This window comes from Mesoplodon densirostris, chromosome 11 (genome assembly GCF_025265405.1).
Source record: "Mesoplodon densirostris isolate mMesDen1 chromosome 11, mMesDen1 primary haplotype, whole genome shotgun sequence".
In the NCBI taxonomy this organism is placed as follows: domain Eukaryota; kingdom Metazoa; phylum Chordata; class Mammalia; order Artiodactyla; family Ziphiidae; genus Mesoplodon; species Mesoplodon densirostris.
This window is the reverse complement of record NC_082671.1, coordinates 67,141,293-67,160,153: the sequence shown is the minus strand read 5'-3', so window position 1 is coordinate 67,160,153 and position 18,861 is coordinate 67,141,293. Positions and strand designations below refer to the sequence as shown.

Sequence of the window (18,861 nt, the reverse complement as noted above, 5' to 3'; positions counted from 1 at the left end):
GTAGTGGCTAGATGAATAGGCACCACGAGGAGGATGGGTGGGAAAAAGCAAACCAGGTGGAGGACACAGTTCTTTCAAAGCCAGGAGACTCTTCTTCCCTACCTGACACTTGGACCACCCATTATTCTTATCCAGGCACTTTGCATATTCCTTCCTCTTTCATTCATCAAATACTTATTGAGCAACCGCTCGGAACCAAGCACTTTATTCTTAGCACCTTCACTTGGATGATCACTGGGCATCTCAGATATAACTGGCCCCAGACACCTGCCGCTTCCATGTCTCAGGTAATGGCAACTCTCCTTCCAGGTGCTCAGGCCAAAACGTTGCAGTCCTCCTTGCCTCCTCTTTCCCTCACTCCCTGCAGCCAACCTCTCTACAAACCTTGCGCTCTCTACCTTCAAAGCCCATCCTGAATCTGGCCACCTCTCTCTACTCTCCCAGCCCCCATCACATCTTGCCTGTATTACTCCAGCAGCCTCCTCACCCGTCTGCTTCCACCCACATTTATTCTCTCCTTAGCAGCCAGAGAAATCCTTTAAAACAGGGGTCCTCCACCCTCGGGCCGCGGAGGTCTACGGGCTGTTAGGAACCAGGACGCACAGCAGGAGGTGAGCGGCGGGCAAGCATGTGAGGCTTCATCTGCCGCTCCCCGCTCGCCGTCGCTCGCATCACCGCCTGACCAGCCCCCCACCGCCCCCGCTCCCCACTTCCGTGGATAAATTGTCTTCCACGAAACCGGTCCCTGGTGACAAAAAGGTTGGGGACCGCTGCTTTCAAACATAGCTCAAGACCGTGTTCATTTCAGCCTGGAGTAACAGCCCTCACAGGTTTACAGAGCCCCAGGCCACACATTCTGACGCCACCTCCAGCTGCTCCTCCCTGCCCCCGCTCCTTGCAGTTCCTCAAACACAACAGGCCTCTGGGCCGTTGCACTAGCTGTTCCATCTGCCTGGAATACTCTTCCTCCAGATTTTGGCACGACTGGCTCCTTCATTTCCTTCAGGTATTTCCCAGATGTCACCTTCGCAGTGAGCCCTACCCTGACCATTCTTTTGAAAATTGCAACCGCCCTACTGCCCCAGCTCCCAGTCTCCTTGCCCCTGCTCTATATTTTCCACAAAATGTATTGCCTTCTAACACATTTATTATGGTTGCTATTACTTTTTAAAAATTTTATTTATTTATTTATTTTATTTTTCGGCTGCCTTGGGTCTTCCTTGCTGTGAGCGGGCTTTCTCTAGTTGTGTCGAGCGGGGGCTACTCTTCATTGCGGTGCACGGGCTTCTCATTGCGGTGGCTTCTCTTGTTGCAGAGCACGGGCTCTAGGCGCACAGGCTTCAGTAGTTGTGGCTCGCGGGCTCAGTAGTTGTGGCACACTGGCTTAGTTGCTCTGCGGCATGTGGGATCTTCCCGGACCAGGGCTCAAACCCGTGTCCCCTGAATTGGCAGGTGGATTCCTAACCACTGCGCCACCAGGGAAGCCCATGGTTTCTATTATTAACTGAATAAAAGTTAATGGGGGAGACATAATAAACAGGAAATAAAAGCATGAGTGTAGGGAAGCTTTTCTTATAAGTGGTTAGTGCTATAATGAAAATACAACCCAGGGATGTGACAGAGACCTGCAGGTAGGCTACTTTCTCATGGCCAGGGAGGGGACATTTGAGCTGAGACCTAAATGATGTGAAGGAGCCCTGAGGAGTTAGAGCCGAGGGGTAGGCTTGAGAAGGAAGAGCATTCTAGGCTGCAGGAACTGCAAGGGCAGAACTCTGACGTGGGGACCAGCAAATTCATGGGCAGATGTTCTGAGCTCACCGGCTTCCAGGGCTGCTGGGAAACCCTAGCCTCCTGCGTTTGGTTGTGCACTCCTGCAACCTTCACTGCAGGCCTAGCTGTCGACTGACTCCAGGCGGAGTCTGGGCCCTGAAGTTGCGTTTCGGGCCGGCGGGAGTGGCGGAAGCAGAAATGGATAATCCCCAGAAGCAGAGGTCCCGGAGACTCCAGGGGCCGGGTTGGGTGGCTGGGAAGCTGGGCCGGGCCTCGCGGGCTGGATAGGAGCCCGCCCAGAGGAGGCGTCTGGGCCGAGGCCGTCCCAGACTTGGCTCTGCGGGAGAAGTGGGCCGGGCGGGGAGAGGGGGACTGGAGGGGGGAAGGGAAGGTCTCCGAGTTCTCTGGGAGGTGGACTGGGTCCGAGGCCCTCGGACGGCCTGAGGTGGGACTCTGCGTTCGAGGCCTCCCACCACTGACCAGCACTGTGGCTCAGGCGGGTCACGGCCTGTCGGGCCTCAGTTTCCCTCGGGCATGGATCGCGGGGCGGCTTCGCGGATCGCGAGGCCTAGTGAGTAGTGGGCGGGGAGGGGCGGGGGCGGTAACTCGAGCCGCCCAAGCGGAGTCTTTCGGCTCCCGTGGCCAAGTTAGCGGCCCGGGCGGAGGCGAGGGGTCCCGAGCCGGAATCGCCCCTGGCCGCGGCCGCAGCCCACCCCGCGGGTCGCCCCCCTGGGCTTTGGGGGCGCGGAGGTGAGAGCGGGCCCGGCGGGCTCGGGAGGCGGCGGCCTCCGGGAGGGCGTGGCCCGCGGGGACGTGGCGGGACAGCTCCGTGCGCGATGGGGAAACCGAGGCGGCCGCCGCACCCGGAGTCTGCGGCGCTCGCCGGGGAGTTCCCGGTGAGGCGACCCTCTTTCAGGGAGACAGCGGGTTAGGGGCTCCCGGCGGTGGCCACCGGCCAGCGAGTCCCCGGCCCCAGCCCGCCGCTCCTCTAACAAAAGAATTCAGAAAAACGCGGTGCACCGGCTTCCCGCCGGGGTCGAAGTCCGGGCCTCACATCCCCGGAGCGGGGAGGTGGGTGGGAGAAGACGCCTGTCCCCGTGAGGGGGTGCGGAGACAGTTCGGTGGGCTCCGGAACCCCTCTCCGCGCCCCAGAGGTGAGGCCACTCCTCGAGGAAACATCTGTGTTCTCCCCCTCCTTCTCCTCGACCACCATCGGAGAAAGGCCCCTTCCCATCTCAGGACCCTGCTTGCTTCTCTCCATAGCCCTTGTCAAGACCGGTCCTTACGTTATTTATTATTTAATTAATTTAAAAATTCACTAATTATTATTTATTTTTGTCTTTTTTTTACAGCGTGTCTCCCTCGCTGAAATGTAGGCTCCAGGAGGGAGGGACTTTATTTTGTCCACTGTTGTAGTCACAGTTATTTTAACAAATAGTTTCAGAGGGCTTTCCCAAGCCCTGCAAGGGGCTGGATATTGGGGGTTACACTGGGAGACATTCTGGGGCTGGGGACAGCGGTGTAAACACAAAGGAGATCATTGCGGGATGAAAACAGAAGTGAGGGATGTGCTGGTTGGGTCACCTTAGATCAGACCACCTTCGTGTTCAGGACCACCTTAGATATAATGATCAGGACAGGCCTCTCAGATTAGCTTACTTAACGACCACAAATAAACTGTGACAAGTGCTAGAAGGGAAAAGCAAGAAGCTATGAGGGACTTTAACGCTGACCTAGCATTAGAGGGCAGGGCAGTGAGGTCTGAAGAGTGATGATCGGGACAATGGGACTCAGCTCCTTAAGTTGCTCATAAGCGCGGGGCCTGGGTGGTCCTGTGATGGGGGGGTGGTCAGGGAAAGCTTCCTGGAGGAGGCGGTGGTTTCATTTGTCCCCAAAGCCTGAGTAGGAGTTTTCATCCCTTAGGATGGGTTGACTGGGTTTGAGAATTCTTTTGCAGGTGCCCCGGAAACCACGTGGTCAAAGGGCTGAGCTGTGTGGCCAGACAAGAGAGGCCCCTGCCCCTGCCCAGTGAGCTCTGCTGGTAAGTGGGTCACTGCCAAGACTTGCCCCCAAAGGGTGGGAGGGAATCAGGAGACCAAGCTCCGCTTCTCACTGGCCATGTGACCGTGGGCAGTTCACCTTCACTGTCCTGACCTCAGTTTTCTGCGAGTCAGGAGGACAGTTGGATGAGATGCCACTTGTGACCTGTGGGGCACCAGCGTTCAGTGGTTGAGGTTGATCCTACTCAGCCGTGCCCTGTGTTTGTACTTCGCTCTTATTTACTGAGCAGGTCCCTGTCCGAACCCACACTGATGGAGGAATGAGGCAGGCCTGCCCCACTCCAGCCCTATCTGGCCCTGAAGGCTACTAAAGGACAGCTGTGCCATTAACAAATGAGAGGCCAGCAGGGGTGCACAGGGGTCACAGAAACCCTGGATGTTTGGCTTCAGGGTTGGAGCTAAGGGGCCCTCAGATTAGGGGATGGTTTAAGCACAATGGTTTTTATGAGTTTGGGATCCACTTCAGCTCAGCTGATACCTTTTCCTTTGGGTTTTAAACAGCTGTGTCAAAGCCCTGCCATACTTCCTGGTCTGATACAATCACATTATCCTTTTCTCTGAGTCCTCTGATGTCCAATTTTTTGCATGATCCTCACAATAGCCCTTTGAGAGAAAAGGCAGGGGAGACTAGCCCATTTCACAGATGAAGACACTGAGAGCCTCAGGGCACAGCAAGTGAGAAGAGCCCACAGGCCTGGGGCCCAGGTCTTTCCAGAGCCAGTGCTCTTTTTCCCACAGGGGCACAAGGGCTGCCTCCCTCTGATCTGTGTCCACCTCTCTCACCTCACAGTTCTTATGCGAGCCATGAAGCTGAACGAGAGGAGTGTGGCCCACTACGCCCTGAGCGACTCCCCAGCAGACCACGCAGGCTTCCTGCGCACTTGGGGGGGCGCAGGGACTCCACCCACCCCCAGTGGCACTGGCCGAAGGTGCTGGTTTGTCCTTAAAGGCAACCTGCTGTTCTCCTTTGACAGTCGAGAGGGCCGGGCCCCCCTGAGCCTAGTGGTGCTGGAGGGCTGCACAGTGGAGTTGGCCGAGGCTCCCGTGCCTGAAGAGTTTGCCTTTGCCATCCGCTTTGATGCCCCTGGAGTGCGCCCACACCTGCTCGCGGCAGATGGGCCAGCGGCCCAGGAGGCCTGGGTGAAGGCACTGTCCAGGGCAAGCTTTGGCTACATGCGCCTGGTGGTGCGTGAGCTGGAGAGCCAGTTGCGTGATGCCCGCCACAGCCTGGACCTGCATCGCCACTCATCCTGGAAGGCCATTCCCAGCCGCTGTAAGCCCCAGGCTCCTGACCACTGGTCTCCTGGCCTGGAGAACGGTCACTCCCTCTCCAGAGATTGTAGACCTATGGCCTCGGTGGAAGAAGGGGGCAGCAGGCCAGTAGGGCGGGGCTTGGCCGAATGGGAGTTGCAGGGCCCTGCCAGCCTCCTCCTAGGCAGGGGGCAGAGCCCCGTGTCCCCTGAGACCTCCTGCTTCTCTACTCTACATGACTGGTATGGCCAGGAGATTATGGAGCTGAGGCGGGCGTGGCTGCAGAGTGCCCAGGGGAGCCAGCCAGAATGTGAGGAACGGGATAGGCCCTGAGCCTGGGCCCTTGTCCTGCTGGTCAGGACACCAGTGCCAGTGCTTTTTCAAGAGTTTAATGTTTACTGGTTTCTGAAGTTGCTGTTGGATGTGAGTTCTCCCCTTCCTGCTTTTTAGGCTTGCTTCAGGTTACAGATCCACCCTCACGCCTAGAGGGGACTGAGGAATCATTAACTTTCAACCCCTTTATTTCCTGAGGGCCAGAGAGGAGAGGTGGCTTGCTCAGCAGCCACAGACCTAGGTCTCCTGACTGCCCCTCTCTTAGGGGATATTAATGAAATGGAGGAAGTGGGGAATATTACATGACCACAGGCCGCTCTGCCTTTCACCTACACACGATTCTACAGACACAATTTCCAACATGGGGAATCTTGTATAAATACCAGAAGTTGGCTGCAGTGTTGGCTTGAGGGACTGATATTGTCAGAAAAAGTGGATTTACTGTGTTATGGGGGTTTCTGGGGCCCGGCTCACTCTGAGTGATGAGAAAATTGGGCATGGGACCCCCACTCTGCAATTTGGACAGGACCCTTTGGAGGGAGAGGGCACTTAGCCAGTCAAGAGGGATTTATCCTGCTCTGAAAGTGTTAGGGCCCCATCTTCTTTCCCTGGCTGCCCTGTCAACAGACAGTGCTTGGTCCTTGCCCCAGGAGGGCCAGTAGCTTTTATATGTCAGCAGAAATCCTTCCTGTACTCTGTCCTCAGCTGCCAAGTGGGAAGCTGAAGTGGGGAGGCAGTGAGGCTCCCTGGGAAAGCCAGTTTCTTACTTTGGTTTTCAGTCCTGGGCATCTAGGAGCTTGGGCACAGGCTTCCTGGCACGCTGTGATAAACTCCTCTCTCTTGGCTGGACTCCCAGAGAGATGCTCCTGATCCTGAAACCCCCTAGGAACTCGTGCACAGTCTTGCTCGGCACCCAGTGTGTACCTGCCAAGATCCTCTTGTTCCTACTCTCTCACCAGCATGGCGCCAAGCATTTGCTTTATCGATTGTTCTGAGAGGAAAAGTGGCTGGTTGGACAGAGCCAGAGGCCAGATCAGCCTGATAGCCTAGGGGTGTGGTGGCAGTGGCTGGATGGAAGATGCAGAGCCTGGTCCAGTCATCCCCCTCCTCCAATATACACAATCTTCCCCTTAGCCTCTCTCCCTTATTGGGGCCTTGGACAGCCTGAGCTAGAGGCTTCGGCTCAGAGCCTCTTAAGTTCAGGAGGCTGACATGCCATCCAGGGTCCTGAACCAGTTCCTAGGAAGCCAGGCCTGTTTCCCAAGAAGAGGGGCCACCTTCCCAGCCTTGTATGGGAGCCCCACAGCCCCGATGCATCTTGTTTTATACACAGACACTACGGGCTTTTTGTTATCTTGCTTATTGTTACAGTGCTTTTTATACGATTAAAACATTATGTTTTTTTATTACTTATTTTGGCTCGTTTACTTTCGCAATCACCTGGACAGTTTGTGTGAAAGCCCCCATTTCCCCCCTTTTCAGATATATTTTCCATTTAGCTATACATAACATATACCTTGGCATGAAATAAAATTCCAAAATCATTCAAGTAGCACGAGTAACAAATTTGGATTTTTAAATTGTTAAAAAAAATACAATAGTTTGAAGTTCAATTAAAGTGGTTTCTCATTTCAACAGCCCCCTGCTCTGCCACGCCCAGGCGGTCCCGGGTGCGGCAACAATGACAGAAATCTGAAGGCTTCACAAGGACAACTCCACTCAGGTGGCCCCGCCCACCAGGCCCGGAATGAGGGGTGTACCGGGCCCTTGGCGTCATCCTCCTGACGTCACCATGTCGGGCCGCAACAGGCACTAGGCGCATTGCGCAAGTCTGTGAGCTGGACCTCTCGTCTGATCCCTAAAGCCTCGCGAGGCTTCGGGCGGCGTTCTTCCCGAGGGCGGCACGGGGGCCGGGAGGTGGGTTGCAGGTGCCCGGACTAGGGGGGGCAGCTGGGAGATGGCGTCCGGAGCGGGTCGCTGGCTGGCGCTGGCACCCGTCGGATCTGGGGCTTTCCGGAGCGGGCTGAGCCTGGGGAAAGGTGGCGATGTCTCCACCGGACGGGGCGGCTTATTTCGGAGTCTGGTACCATCGAGGTCAGTCATCGTTACTCGCAGCGGCGCCATTTTGCCCAAACCGGTGAAAGTGAGTGTCTGCCTGGAGGCGGGGCGAAGGGGCCGAGGACAGTCATTGTGGGGAGTGTGTGCGGGCTCACGCTGATTGATAGGAGCAAAGGCCAGTCGAACGACCGCCTTAGACCGGAAGACGGATCAAGGACAAAGTTTTGCGCTAATGCGCTGCTAATTTTGACAAATGGGAGGAAATGGTCGGGTTAGATCCGGGAGTTGAGCAGGGTTCGTGGAGACAGAAGAAGATGGGGGGCAAGAGCGGAGAAAGACGGCACTTTGCACTAGCTCATCGTGAGGAGTGCGGTGCCCTGGCTCTCCGGAGCCACAAGACTCCGCTTTATGCGTCCAGTATAGACAAGTCATGTAACCTCTCTACCATAGAGTTGATGGGATGAAAAACGAATTGTGGAATGACTTTGTAAATAAAGGGTAAGTGGGACAGACCTTATCTTTTTGCGAGTTTTGACCTAGTATTTAATTTCATGTGATTGGGTGTGCAGAGAATCATTACTATCAGTGTTTTTACTAATGAAGAATCAGGGGCCTGACTAGTGAAGCCAGTGTCCAAAGCTAGCAGCTGACTTAGGTTCCGGAATTCAGATTTCCTGTTGGTACAACTCCCACCAGATCCTATTTTTTCCCACCACTGAGTGTTATCACATGCCCTCAGTACCCTTGGAGTTTTCTCAGTAAAACAGGAACAGTCCCTTATACCAAGTAAGTTTGCTTTTTGACTCCAGCGCTGTGTGAGAGTTACAAAACATTCTTTTAAAGCTAGTCTGGCCGACGCAAGGTCACACAAGGTGAGTTCAGGGCTGTTTCACAGCAGGAAGCACGGTCATGTTGGGGAAGAGATGCCTTTAAAGAGGCACAACTGAAGAGGAAAAAAAAAAACAACTTTTTTTTTGAAACTCCGTAGGAAGATATGAGAGGAAATGTTGAAATTTTACTGAAACTCCGCCAGTGCATTTAAATAGCTAGTCTTTTAATATAAAGACATGCTCAATTTTCAAAACATATTTCTAAAATTTAATGTAGTGAAATCAGATTTCTCAGGCATCAGGGAACCAGTTAAAGAACTGTGTAGAATATCCCTTCACTGTACATGTTCATTTTTTTGTAATCTATTTTCATGTATTTAGTAGTTTGTTCAAGGAGAGCTGAACTCTATTCGCTAGTCCAGCTTGTAGTACTTTCTCACCTGTTTATGAGTATCTGCAAGTAATTAATAGATTGTGCCCTAACTTTTAGATGTCTGTGAGTACCTTGTGCTTCTCTTTCCAGTGTACAGTTTGATGGCCATAAAATCACTTTATCTCTTCTTGTAATTTTTTTTCTTGCTCTGAACTTTTCCAAGGACTTTAAAATCAAGTTGCTTATGATGGATCTCAGGTCCACAGGAGGGAATGCCCCCGAGAGGGCCAGGCCTTCTGTGGTCCTACTAGAATGGGCTCTGGCGCTCACAGCCACCACTTTGACCCTCTGCAGATGTCCTTCGGCCTTCTCCGTGTGTTCTCCATTGTGATCCCCTTTCTCTATGTCGGGACGCTAATTAGCAAGAACTTTGCTGCTCTACTTGAGGAGCATGATATTTTTGTTCCAGAGGATGATGATGATGACGACTAATAGGTAAGACTTGCTTTTGATGAAACTGTGATGCAGTTTGGCTTGGTAGCAGAATCTGGACATTCGAAGCAGAAGCACAGACTTTTAATGCATTGACTGACTTGGTGACTAATGTTTTTATGTCACCTTTTCCCTATGCTGGATGAAGGAAACTATCTTACTGACTTATAAATTCACTGGCGTCTCTTCCAACCAGGTTGGATCCCAGCCAGCCTTTTCTATTTGCCCTTTCATGTACACTCAATTTTCTCAACCCACAAATTTTCTTGACAATTTAATATGCCTTACACACCCACCACAAACAACTTCATCTCACCAGCTCCACATTGAAATTTAGAAACTGCAGGCCCTCATCAGTGAGCTCTGGTTACCAAGCTCTGCACCAGCACAGCCTGTACACAGGCACTGCTGCCTGGTTCATACACTGCTCACAAACCCCTCCCCTGTGCCAGTTCCATTCAGCTTTCTTGTGCTGACTTCCTGTGCCCTAGTATGTGCTGACTGGCTGCATTACTGTTATAAACAAGGACCCTCCTGACTCTTTAGTGTGGCATTTAAGGCTTGCTATGATCTGGTCACACCTGTTCTTCCAGCCTTATCTTCCACATTCCCAACCACATACCTATCCCCAATATTCACTATCTCTTGAGTTACTCTCTCTCTTACCCACTCCCAGTGACCCATTATTCCTCCCAGTTGAAAGATTATTTCCCACTGCTCTCATTTCCACCAATTCTTCATTATCTTTGATGAAGTCTTTCCTCCATTTGAAAGTGACTGCTCCGTCTCCTGACCAGTACCTCTTGTGACAGTCAGTATTATATGCTTAAGATATACCCTAAACTCTACTTGACCATATTCTTGCTGTAGGGAACATGTCTTTTTATACCTTCAGGCCCCCAGTGCCCGGTCTCTGGTGAATGTTCAGTATATATATGAATGAATAATTGAATGTACTCAAAACTGCCTATCTCCTGCCGTGTTTGGTAGAACCACTCTATGGAATTCTTTCGGTATATGGTAAGAGGACGGCTCTGTCACCCAACTGACTGCTGCTTTCCTTTCTTGCAGGGCATGGAGAAGTACAGAAAGGAGAAAGCCCTAACTTAAGAAATGGTGATGCTCGCAGCCTCTCCTCCTTCCCTATCAGCAGATGGGCCCAGGGAAAGCCCTCAGCCTCCCAACCCCCGTGAAGCCTCCTGCATGGTCTGTGACCATAGCTTAGATCCCCAGGCTCTGGGAGGTTCCTGGCGATGTGCTGTCCACTAAGCATAATCAAATTATGAATAAACATAATAAACAGCAGCTCTGTATGACTGAGTGATGGCTGAAGTTTCTCAATACAAGTAGGCTCTAGTTGCAGTTTCTTCACTCTGCTGTCCTATCTCTATCAGCTGAACAAATAGGTCTGATTTACAACGCAGGGCCTCCAGGCCCCTATGGATCCACAAGGTAACCATGGGGACCTGGGACCAATTTTCATTATTTACAAAAGCCCAACAGCTGCACAGGCTAACTGAAGGCTCAAGCTTTTGTGTTGAGTAACACTGGCTAGTTATCCCATGCAATCAGAAGAAGCTTTGATTGTTTAAAACTCCTTGAGAAATACCACTTTTTAGAATTCTTTCAAAACTTGGATTCCTTAGATGAAAAAATAATAAAGGGCAAGGGAAAAACAAATACCGTATGCTAACACATATATGTGGACTCTTAAAAAAAATGACCATGAAGAACCTAGGGGTAAGATGGGAATAAAGACACAGACGTACTAGAGAATGGACTTGAGGATACGGGGAGGGGGAAGGGTAAGCTGGGATGAAGTGAGAGAGTGGCATGGACACATACACCACCAAACGTAAAATAGCTAGCTAGTGGGAAGCAGCCACGTAGCAGAGATCAGCTCGGTGCTTTGTGACCACCTAGAGGGGTGGGATAGGGAGGGAGACGCAAGAGGGAAGAGATATGGGGATATATGTATAACTGATTCACTTTGTTATAAAGCAGAAACTAACACACCATTGTAAAGCAATCATACTCCAATAAAGGTGTTAAAAATAACAACAAAAAAAATAAGGGGGTTGTTGGTGCTGAAAAATCTGGGAATCCTCAGGGCGACTGTACCTATAGATACTGAACCCCTTTCTCCAGCATTTAGACTGTCCAGGGAAGGCACAGAGAAGACTACCATCCAAAGCAAACAGAGATCAGGTCTTTAACCTGGGTCAAGATTTATTCTCATCGCTAGAGCTACACTCCGTTTGCAAAGGGAATACTAATGTGCGTGCACTGAACAGCTGGGTCCCTAGCAGGATGCCTGATTGACAAGGAAGTTAATTTCATCTTAAGGACCAGTGCTTGTTGCAGATAGGGGGTTAGGCCTCTGAGCAGCCATTTTCTTCAGGGAAACCCAGGGAAAAATAGCCCAGCTTGTCAGCTCTACTTCTGGGCCTTTTAGTGCTGCTCAGATCCTCCTCCAATAGCAAGAGCTGGCTGATTTTGGATAATCTGTGCCATTACACCAAAATATCCAATCCTGGGGGCTGCAGAAACACAGCTAAGTTAACAAAGCCATCCAGCATCACACCCAGAACAGCAGTTTCTGAGCAGATGGCCTCACCATTCCTGTTTACCAACATGCAAGGCTCTGAGAAAAGAGAATCTAATTTAATGGAAACACCACACTTCAGGAGACAGGAAAGAACAGGTGGTGTGTTCAACTTGTTCAGACAAAAAGCGAGACTGCAGAAGTAGAGCTGCTCATTGGTTCACCAATGGAAATCTATCATGAAATGACCATCATATATTGAGTTTATTTGTGCTCTAAAATATTTAAATATCAACATGCACTTTTCCATTGAGTGATTTCACGGGTCATGCCCAACATAGAACTTGGACAGGAAATCCTTTGGCCTTGGTGCTTCTGTTTCATGGAAAAACCGCATAACGTGTGTCCGCTGCTTCCACACTTTAATTGTTTCTTCCAGTTCCATCTTTCCCTGCACAAGTGAGGGGAGAGGTCTTCAGTCAGAGTGGTTGAGTGGAAGGAATACAACAATGAAGGCCAGGACTCGATTCTCTGCTCTGGCACTGACTTGCTGAGTGACCTTGGGCAAGTAACATACTGTGTCTAGACCATACTTTCTGCATCTGGAAAATGAGGTGGTTGGACTAAGTAATTCTGAGATCTTTCAAATACTCCTTAACTCTCTGGCTGACTGGTTCCAAGAAGAGACTTCAGGTTACCAGGCCTCTGCCCCGACTGCCTAACTTGACTGGCTTAATCTACATTCCTGCTTAACATTCTTTCCGTGTTATTTACTGGCCCACATGCTGAAGTTGCCACTGATGCTAATGAGACGGACCAGAGAGACAGAATCAGGCGCAGGATCTGACTCCATGGCCTGCTATTCCGGCTGAAAATTGGCAACCAGGTGAAGCAGTAACTTCCGGGGATGAGGTTCAAGAAGAGTTCAAACTTTCCTCTTTTTAGTTTTAAAATGTAAGCCCCAGTGGATTTTCCCCTGAATAATCTTATAATCTATTTAACCAGGTGAGAACCTCCAAGTTGAACTATTCCTTTGAAACACTATGTAACAGTTGCTGACCTAGTCGTTGCTTTTAAACTTGGAGATAAAATGTTCATCTGAGAAGACTGAGAAGCTCTGGACAAGCTGGCTGCTCTTTAAAATCAGTCAGGGAGAGTTAGTTACCTTAATCACCAGAAGATCAACCACCCTGGGGTCTATGACGTGGGCATTCTTCATAAACATTTCTCGGACTTTATCCCGTCCCTGTTTCACAGAGATGTCTAGCTGGAATAAATGCACTAAAGAGAAAACATGATTCAGGGTAGAGATGGTTAAAACGTGTTTTTAAAAGAACTGAGTCAACGGCTAGTCATTGAACACATAGGTTGCCCATTCATTCCATTCACCAAATACTAGCCTGACCTTAAGCTAGGTGCTTGAGGATGTGCGGAAGCGTGAGATATGGCACTTGCTCTCAAAGAGCATAAATCTGTTTGGGGCGACAAGCCCCCTGCATTTGAAGAGGCAGCATAGCACAGTTCAAGAGCATGAACAACCTGGGTTCAAATCCCAGCTCTGTCACTTATCAGCTATATGATTCTGTGTATGTTCACTTCTCTGTGCCTGAGTGTATTTATTTGTGAGTGAAGTAAGGACGACAACAGCACATGTAACTACAGAGCTGTTGTGAGGATTCTATGAGCGAACAGTGCCTGGCATGGAATAAGCTCTCAATAAATGTTAGCATTATTATTACATGGAACTGACAAAAGATGACATGGTTGAAATTAATGTACAGTGATATGGTGTAGGTTTGTGCACCATGCAAACTTAAGAGTCGAGGGAGACTGCTGCGTGTGCAGGTAGGGAAAGGCATCAATCCAGCAAACGATTACTACCACATTAGGTTACCTGGAGGAAAGAGAGGAGTTTAAGATGTAGCTCCTGCTCTTAAATCCATGAGTGCCCATATTAAAATCATAATATTCAGCAATCCCTGATTAAGTGCTAAAATAGTGGCACAGACTCAGTGACCTGGGAGTTTGACAAGGCATACAGATGTCCTTTGAAAATTAGGTGTTTTTATTCTCATCCTCTGGCAGTTGGCCTTCAGTGGATTTGCTGATGGCAAGGACATGAACAGGGCCTTGTGTGGTAGGTGGAATAAGGACAGAAGAGAGGAGCACGCGAGGCTCAGGGGACAGCCTAACCAAGGCTCACAGGCTAGAATGAGCACTGTGGTTGAGGAGGGCAGTGGGCTCACTTGGTGAGGATACCCTGTGGTGTGGCCATTCCTGTGACAGGTCCACTCTCGTCTATGGAACTATCACAACCAGCTCTGAAAACCACGAGGGCTATCTAGTGACTGAATTAACCAACAACAAAGTTTGAATCTTTAATTATACTCATAACTTAGTGATGGCAATAGAAAAATAAAGCTTCTGCTGAGGGAGAGATCATGCCAGGCTGATTCAACCAAAGAATAAGCAATAGCAGAAACCTAGTAGGAGAAGCTGCATCCCAGCTTTGTAGCTAAGTGTTAACAGAGAAGACAGGATCACATGAGAGAGAACTCAGGATCCAGTGGTGTGCTGGAGCAGGCTGCCGTGGTGAGCCAACTGTACACATCTCTTCCCAGATCGGCCGTCACTGACTTCACCTTGATAGCTTAAAATCAACCGTGGTGGGAACATTTACATCATTGAAAATGGTAAACACTATAAATCTAGATTTCCTGACAGAGAGTTAGCTGTTAAACACCACAGTATCACATGTGGAATTTTAGAAAAGAGCAAACAAAGGGACCGTAAGAAGACAGAGACACAAATGAATGCAAACTAATACGGATCCTGGAATTTAGAATCTTATCACTAGAGGACTGTGGGGACTTGCCTTAAGTCAGACTACTGGTCCCTGGCAAACATGGGCCTAGAATCCAGGTTGCTTATTGGTTTTTAATTTACAATTTTGTGCTCTTTTAAGGAAAGGAGTATGAGGAATCTTCCCCTGCTATCAGTGCTTACCTTTCCTGCGTTTCCATATTAGAATCCTGCCCAACCTTGGGAGAAAAAAGCAAGGTGCCTCTGTGCATACTGGGGGAGCTGGTGTCCACCTCCTCCCATTCCACAAGATCTCCTGAACCACACACCAGAGCACTGGGTGTATGAATCTTCTCCTCAGGTAAATATTCACAGGCACAAATGCAAAGTTTTGCCTACAATGTCAGTTCACGAATCCCTGAATGCCCATCCTCCCAGGTTAAGAATCCTTGTCTCTAAAGAGGCAAATTCATAGCTTTCTCCTAGTCATCCTTCTCCCACCTCAACCCCCTGGACACACCCCCTCCACCAGTGAGAAACAGCCTAAGCTATAGCCCACTGGACTGTTCTTTGGTCTAAATCAGTGGTTGTCAAACCAGTGACGATTTTTGCCCACCAGGACACTGGCAACATCTGGAGGCATTTTTGATGATCACAACCAGGGGGGAGAACGCTAATGGCATCACTGGGTGGAGGCCAGGGATGTTGCTAAACATCCCACAATGCACAGGACAGTCTCCACAGCAAAGAATTATCCAGCACAAATGTCACTGTTGAGAAGCCCTGGTGTAAATCATTTCCAACTGTTCTTTCTCAACTCACAGATTCCTGGCTTAATCTTTGAATCCTGAATATTTTAATTTCGATTTGAAAAAATCTGAGAGGCACAAAAAGAAGATATGGAAGTGCCCCTTTTGGATGAAGGTGACTTCCATAGTCTGTGTGTTTTCCTCAAGTTATTGTTAAGGCTTTTCTGAGTCAGGGAGGCTCTGACAGGTTAGGAAGGATGACACTGATATGGTCCTCAGCCGTCTGCTCCAATTCATTTTGGTAGCATTCATACCAACTGCCGGGAGATCCTTAGATGGGAAGGCAGCATGGTGGGATGAAAAAAGAACATGGGATCTGGGGTCAAACAAGCTGGGTAAGGTCTCCACACCATCATGAACTAGGACCTTGCCTGGGGTACAGCCTCCTCAGTCTATTTCTTCACCTACAAGATAGGGAAGACAATAACCTCTTACCTAACTTCTTTACAGGAATGTGGCGAAAATCAAGTGACAACATCTTATAAACAGTAAAGCATCGATACAGATGTTAACTATTAAAAATTTCAGCACTTACTTCCCATACCGCTATTATATTGGGGGTTTTAATGATCTGGTTATATACGCCTATCTTCCTGACTAGACCATAAGACCCTGGAGGCAGGGTTGTGTTTTAGTCACTTTCATATCTCTCTAGGCATCCAGTACTGACCCTGTAGTACAAGAGGTACCCAATGAAATGGAAATTAAACAAATGAGTGGTTTCTATAGAAAGTCTCCTGTTGTGTTGTAACCAGCAAGCAGCATGTAGTATTTCTTCAAAGGAGGGAATCCAAGGCAGTTTCGTTCTGTGCTCCCATGCAGAGGCAACCACCCAGGCAAATGGCACTCTGTTCCACAAGCACGGCATAACTGGGTCCCGTGAGATTCAGGGAAAACTACAGCAGAAGCTGAGCCAACTGTAACAGTTGGACAATCAGGGTCTGAAGTCTGGCTCTTCCACTTACTAATGGTGTGATGTGAGACAAGTTTATGTGCCTCAGTTTTCTCATCTGTAAGACAGGGAAATAGTTAGAACCCACCCTAAAATGAGGCAATGTAAAGCATTTAGCATAGTGCTGGGCCACATGTATGCATTTCAATGAACGTTAGTTATTATCAATACTTTTACTTATTCCCAGTCCTTAGTTTGGATCCTCAGCTGGAATCCCCAGTGATGGATGTCATGACACCAGTGTACACACAGGCCTGAGCAAACGACAAGCTACAGATCACTGATCCTCCCCATTGACCCCCCGCCAACCTCCCCCTGCTCTACAGGCTCCTATAACCCCCTGCCTTCTCCTCTTCTCAGGACCCTTCTGACTGTGGGCTTATCTTCTCAAACAGTATTTGAGGGAAAGTCTCGGAGGGTGTTGATTTTGAATGAGCTAGATACCTGGGTTCTATCCTCAACTCAGTCACTGATTTTTTTACCCTTTGCCAACTATTCTTTCTGCCATCTGGGTCTTGTTCCCCACCCCCTGCTCCTCCCTGCAACAAGAAAGTATTCTTGGGCACTCATAGATGTATTCTGCTAGGCAAACCTGCTTTTAAACATCTGCATTTGAATACACCCTACACACACACACACACACACACACACACACGCGCTACTGTCACTCCCCTAAGCCTATTATCCATCTGTCCCCTGAAGGCATGTATATTTGTAGTCCCTGAACCCGCCCACAATCACTCTGGTCTCTCCCTCCCTTGTATCCTGTGGGTCTAAGTTATGGTCATGGGCAACCTCTCAAAAAGTCAGCTTGAGGACAAGTGACACTGGAGCTGACACAGCTCCCATACATTAAACAGCTGGGTTCTGCACGGAGAGTGAGCCCTACACGTGACAGTAACAATAATAACAAGACAGCAGTAGCAGCCAGCACTTAATGAGTGTCTAAGTATCAGACACTATCCTAAGTACTTTAGATGCATTCACCTATTCAACAGAGCAACTCTCTGAAGAAGATACTATATATTATCATTTTACAGATGAGGAAACTGAGGCATAGTGAGATGAAACAACTTGCTCACGGTCACACAGCTACTAAGGGGAAAGTGGAGGCAAGTCCATGTAACCACCCCATTTTACTGCTTCTCACACTCAGACAAGGAAGTGGCACCCTAAGGGGTGCTATGGTGCTCCAGCTCACTTAAAAACACGATAAAACACACTAAATCAAATCAACAAAATTACCAAATATCGACAGCCCCTGACATCTGTACTGTCCTTGACAGTTCAGATGGGATTTTCCCCAAGTTTTCTTTCATCGGGTACACTGGGCAGCGCTGAGGGGGATGCCAAGATGAAAGAACAGTCTCTGAACCCGGGGAGCTTATATGTTAGTCCTTCGGGTGAACAGATTGGTTCTCTGACATCTAAGCGAAGTCAGGGGTTCTGGGGGGGCAGGGGAAGGAGTTCCTAAGGAATACTAGGGGCCTGTGGAACTAGGTAAAAAGACTTCGGAGGGCTTCCCTGGTGGCGCAGTGGTTGAGAGTCCGCCTGCCGATGCAGGAGACATGGGTTCGTGCCCCGGTCCGGGGGGGATCCCATATGCCGCGAAGCGGCTGGGCCCGTGAGCCATGGGCGCTGAGCCTGCGCGTCCGGAGCCTGTGCTCCGCAACGGGAGGGGCCACAGCAGTGAGGGGCCCGCGTACCAAAGGGAAAAAAAAAAAAAAAAAGACTTCGGAGACTGGGGAGGGAGGCACCTTACCCGGAGGGGCTGGAAAAGACACCACTGTCTTACTGGATGACCCTGGGAAAGTCACTTCCCTGCTCCGGTTCTGCTTCTTTCTCTGTGGGGGATGTGGGAACCAGATGATCGCTCAAATCCCACCGCCCCTTTGTTTATATAACCTAATGGATGTCTGTAAACACATTCAGGAAGAGTTGACTCTGGGTTCCAGATCCACCAGGGGCTGGCTCTGGGCCTTGCGCGGATCACTTCGCCTCTAGGTGCCTCAGCTGCCTCACCTATAAAGTGAGCGTGTCACTGACAGTCCTTGCTCTCCCTCCCAGAGGTTCGGGAAGAATTCCGGGGGACAAAAGGGCAAGGGCGCCCTAGCAGCGCGGTTCCGACGCAGAGCACGAATGGTCTGACCCTGGCGCCGCCGCCGCCAGGTCAGGCCCACCAAGGCTCGTGTGACCCTCCTTCCCTGAAGCGCTCGGAATCACCTCTGCCCAAGCTGGTGACCTCGGCTCGGCCCGGCAGAAATGGGAGGCCGGGACGGCGGCGACCTTGGGCGGCTGCCTCCGGGGCCCCGCGTGCGCCGCTGCCTCTCACCAGTGTTCGGCACCTCCCGATACCAGGCGCGGTAGAGCTCGCGCACCCTCCGCTTGGCCTCGTTCATGTCCCGACTGAAAATGGGCTTCACCGAGATGCTGGCCGCAGCAGCAGCCCGACTGAGGCCGCTCGCCGCCATCTTGCGAAAGAAAGCACCTCCCAACTTCACCCCGTTTCAACCCTAAGTCCGGCCGAGGGACGAATCTTTTTTCTCATTGGCTAAAACTTAAAGTCCCGCCCCTAAACTACTGGTG

At 50.2% G+C, this 18,861-nt stretch overlaps 3 protein-coding genes across 7 annotated transcripts; 2 read left to right on the top strand and 1 right to left on the bottom strand.

Moving 5' to 3' along the window:
- Positions 1-2,153: 2,153 nt before the first annotated feature.
- On the top strand, positions 2,154-6,823 carry PHETA2 (PH domain containing endocytic trafficking adaptor 2). Of its 4 annotated transcripts, none has more exons than XM_060113093.1 (3): positions 2,154-2,341; positions 3,728-3,811; positions 4,621-6,823. In XM_060113093.1, the coding sequence occupies exon 3, from the start codon at positions 4,626-4,628 to the stop codon at positions 5,412-5,414; it is 789 nt and encodes a 262-aa protein (XP_059969076.1). In that variant the 5' UTR covers positions 2,154-2,341; positions 3,728-3,811; positions 4,621-4,625; the 3' UTR covers positions 5,415-6,823. The 4 variants fall into 4 exon arrangements, with proteins under 4 accessions (XP_059969076.1, XP_059969077.1, XP_059969079.1 ...); XM_060113094.1 differs by lacking the exon at positions 2,154-2,341 and adding an exon at positions 2,391-2,520; XM_060113096.1 differs by lacking the exon at positions 2,154-2,341 and adding an exon at positions 2,528-2,666.
- A 458-nt stretch (positions 6,824-7,281) lies between these two features.
- On the top strand, positions 7,282-10,480 carry SMDT1 (single-pass membrane protein with aspartate rich tail 1). The gene is made up of 3 exons (XM_060113097.1): positions 7,282-7,557; positions 9,030-9,170; positions 10,239-10,480. The coding sequence occupies exons 1-2, from the start codon at positions 7,372-7,374 to the stop codon at positions 9,165-9,167; spliced, it is 324 nt and encodes a 107-aa protein (XP_059969080.1). The 5' UTR covers positions 7,282-7,371; the 3' UTR covers positions 9,168-9,170; positions 10,239-10,480.
- Positions 10,481-11,957: 1,477 nt separating this feature from the next.
- On the bottom strand, positions 11,958-18,773 carry NDUFA6 (NADH:ubiquinone oxidoreductase subunit A6). 2 transcript variants are annotated; one of them, XM_060112068.1, is made up of 4 exons: positions 18,608-18,773; positions 16,289-16,333; positions 12,878-12,993; positions 11,958-12,163 (listed from the first exon to the last, which is right to left on the bottom strand). In XM_060112068.1, the coding sequence occupies exons 1-4, from the start codon at positions 18,744-18,746 to the stop codon at positions 12,032-12,034; spliced, it is 432 nt and encodes a 143-aa protein (XP_059968051.1). In that variant the 5' UTR covers positions 18,747-18,773; the 3' UTR covers positions 11,958-12,031. The 2 variants fall into 2 exon arrangements, with proteins under 2 accessions (XP_059968051.1, XP_059968052.1); XM_060112069.1 differs by lacking the exon at positions 16,289-16,333 and having other exon boundaries at positions 18,608-18,771.
- Between the last annotated feature and the right edge of the window lie 88 nt (positions 18,774-18,861).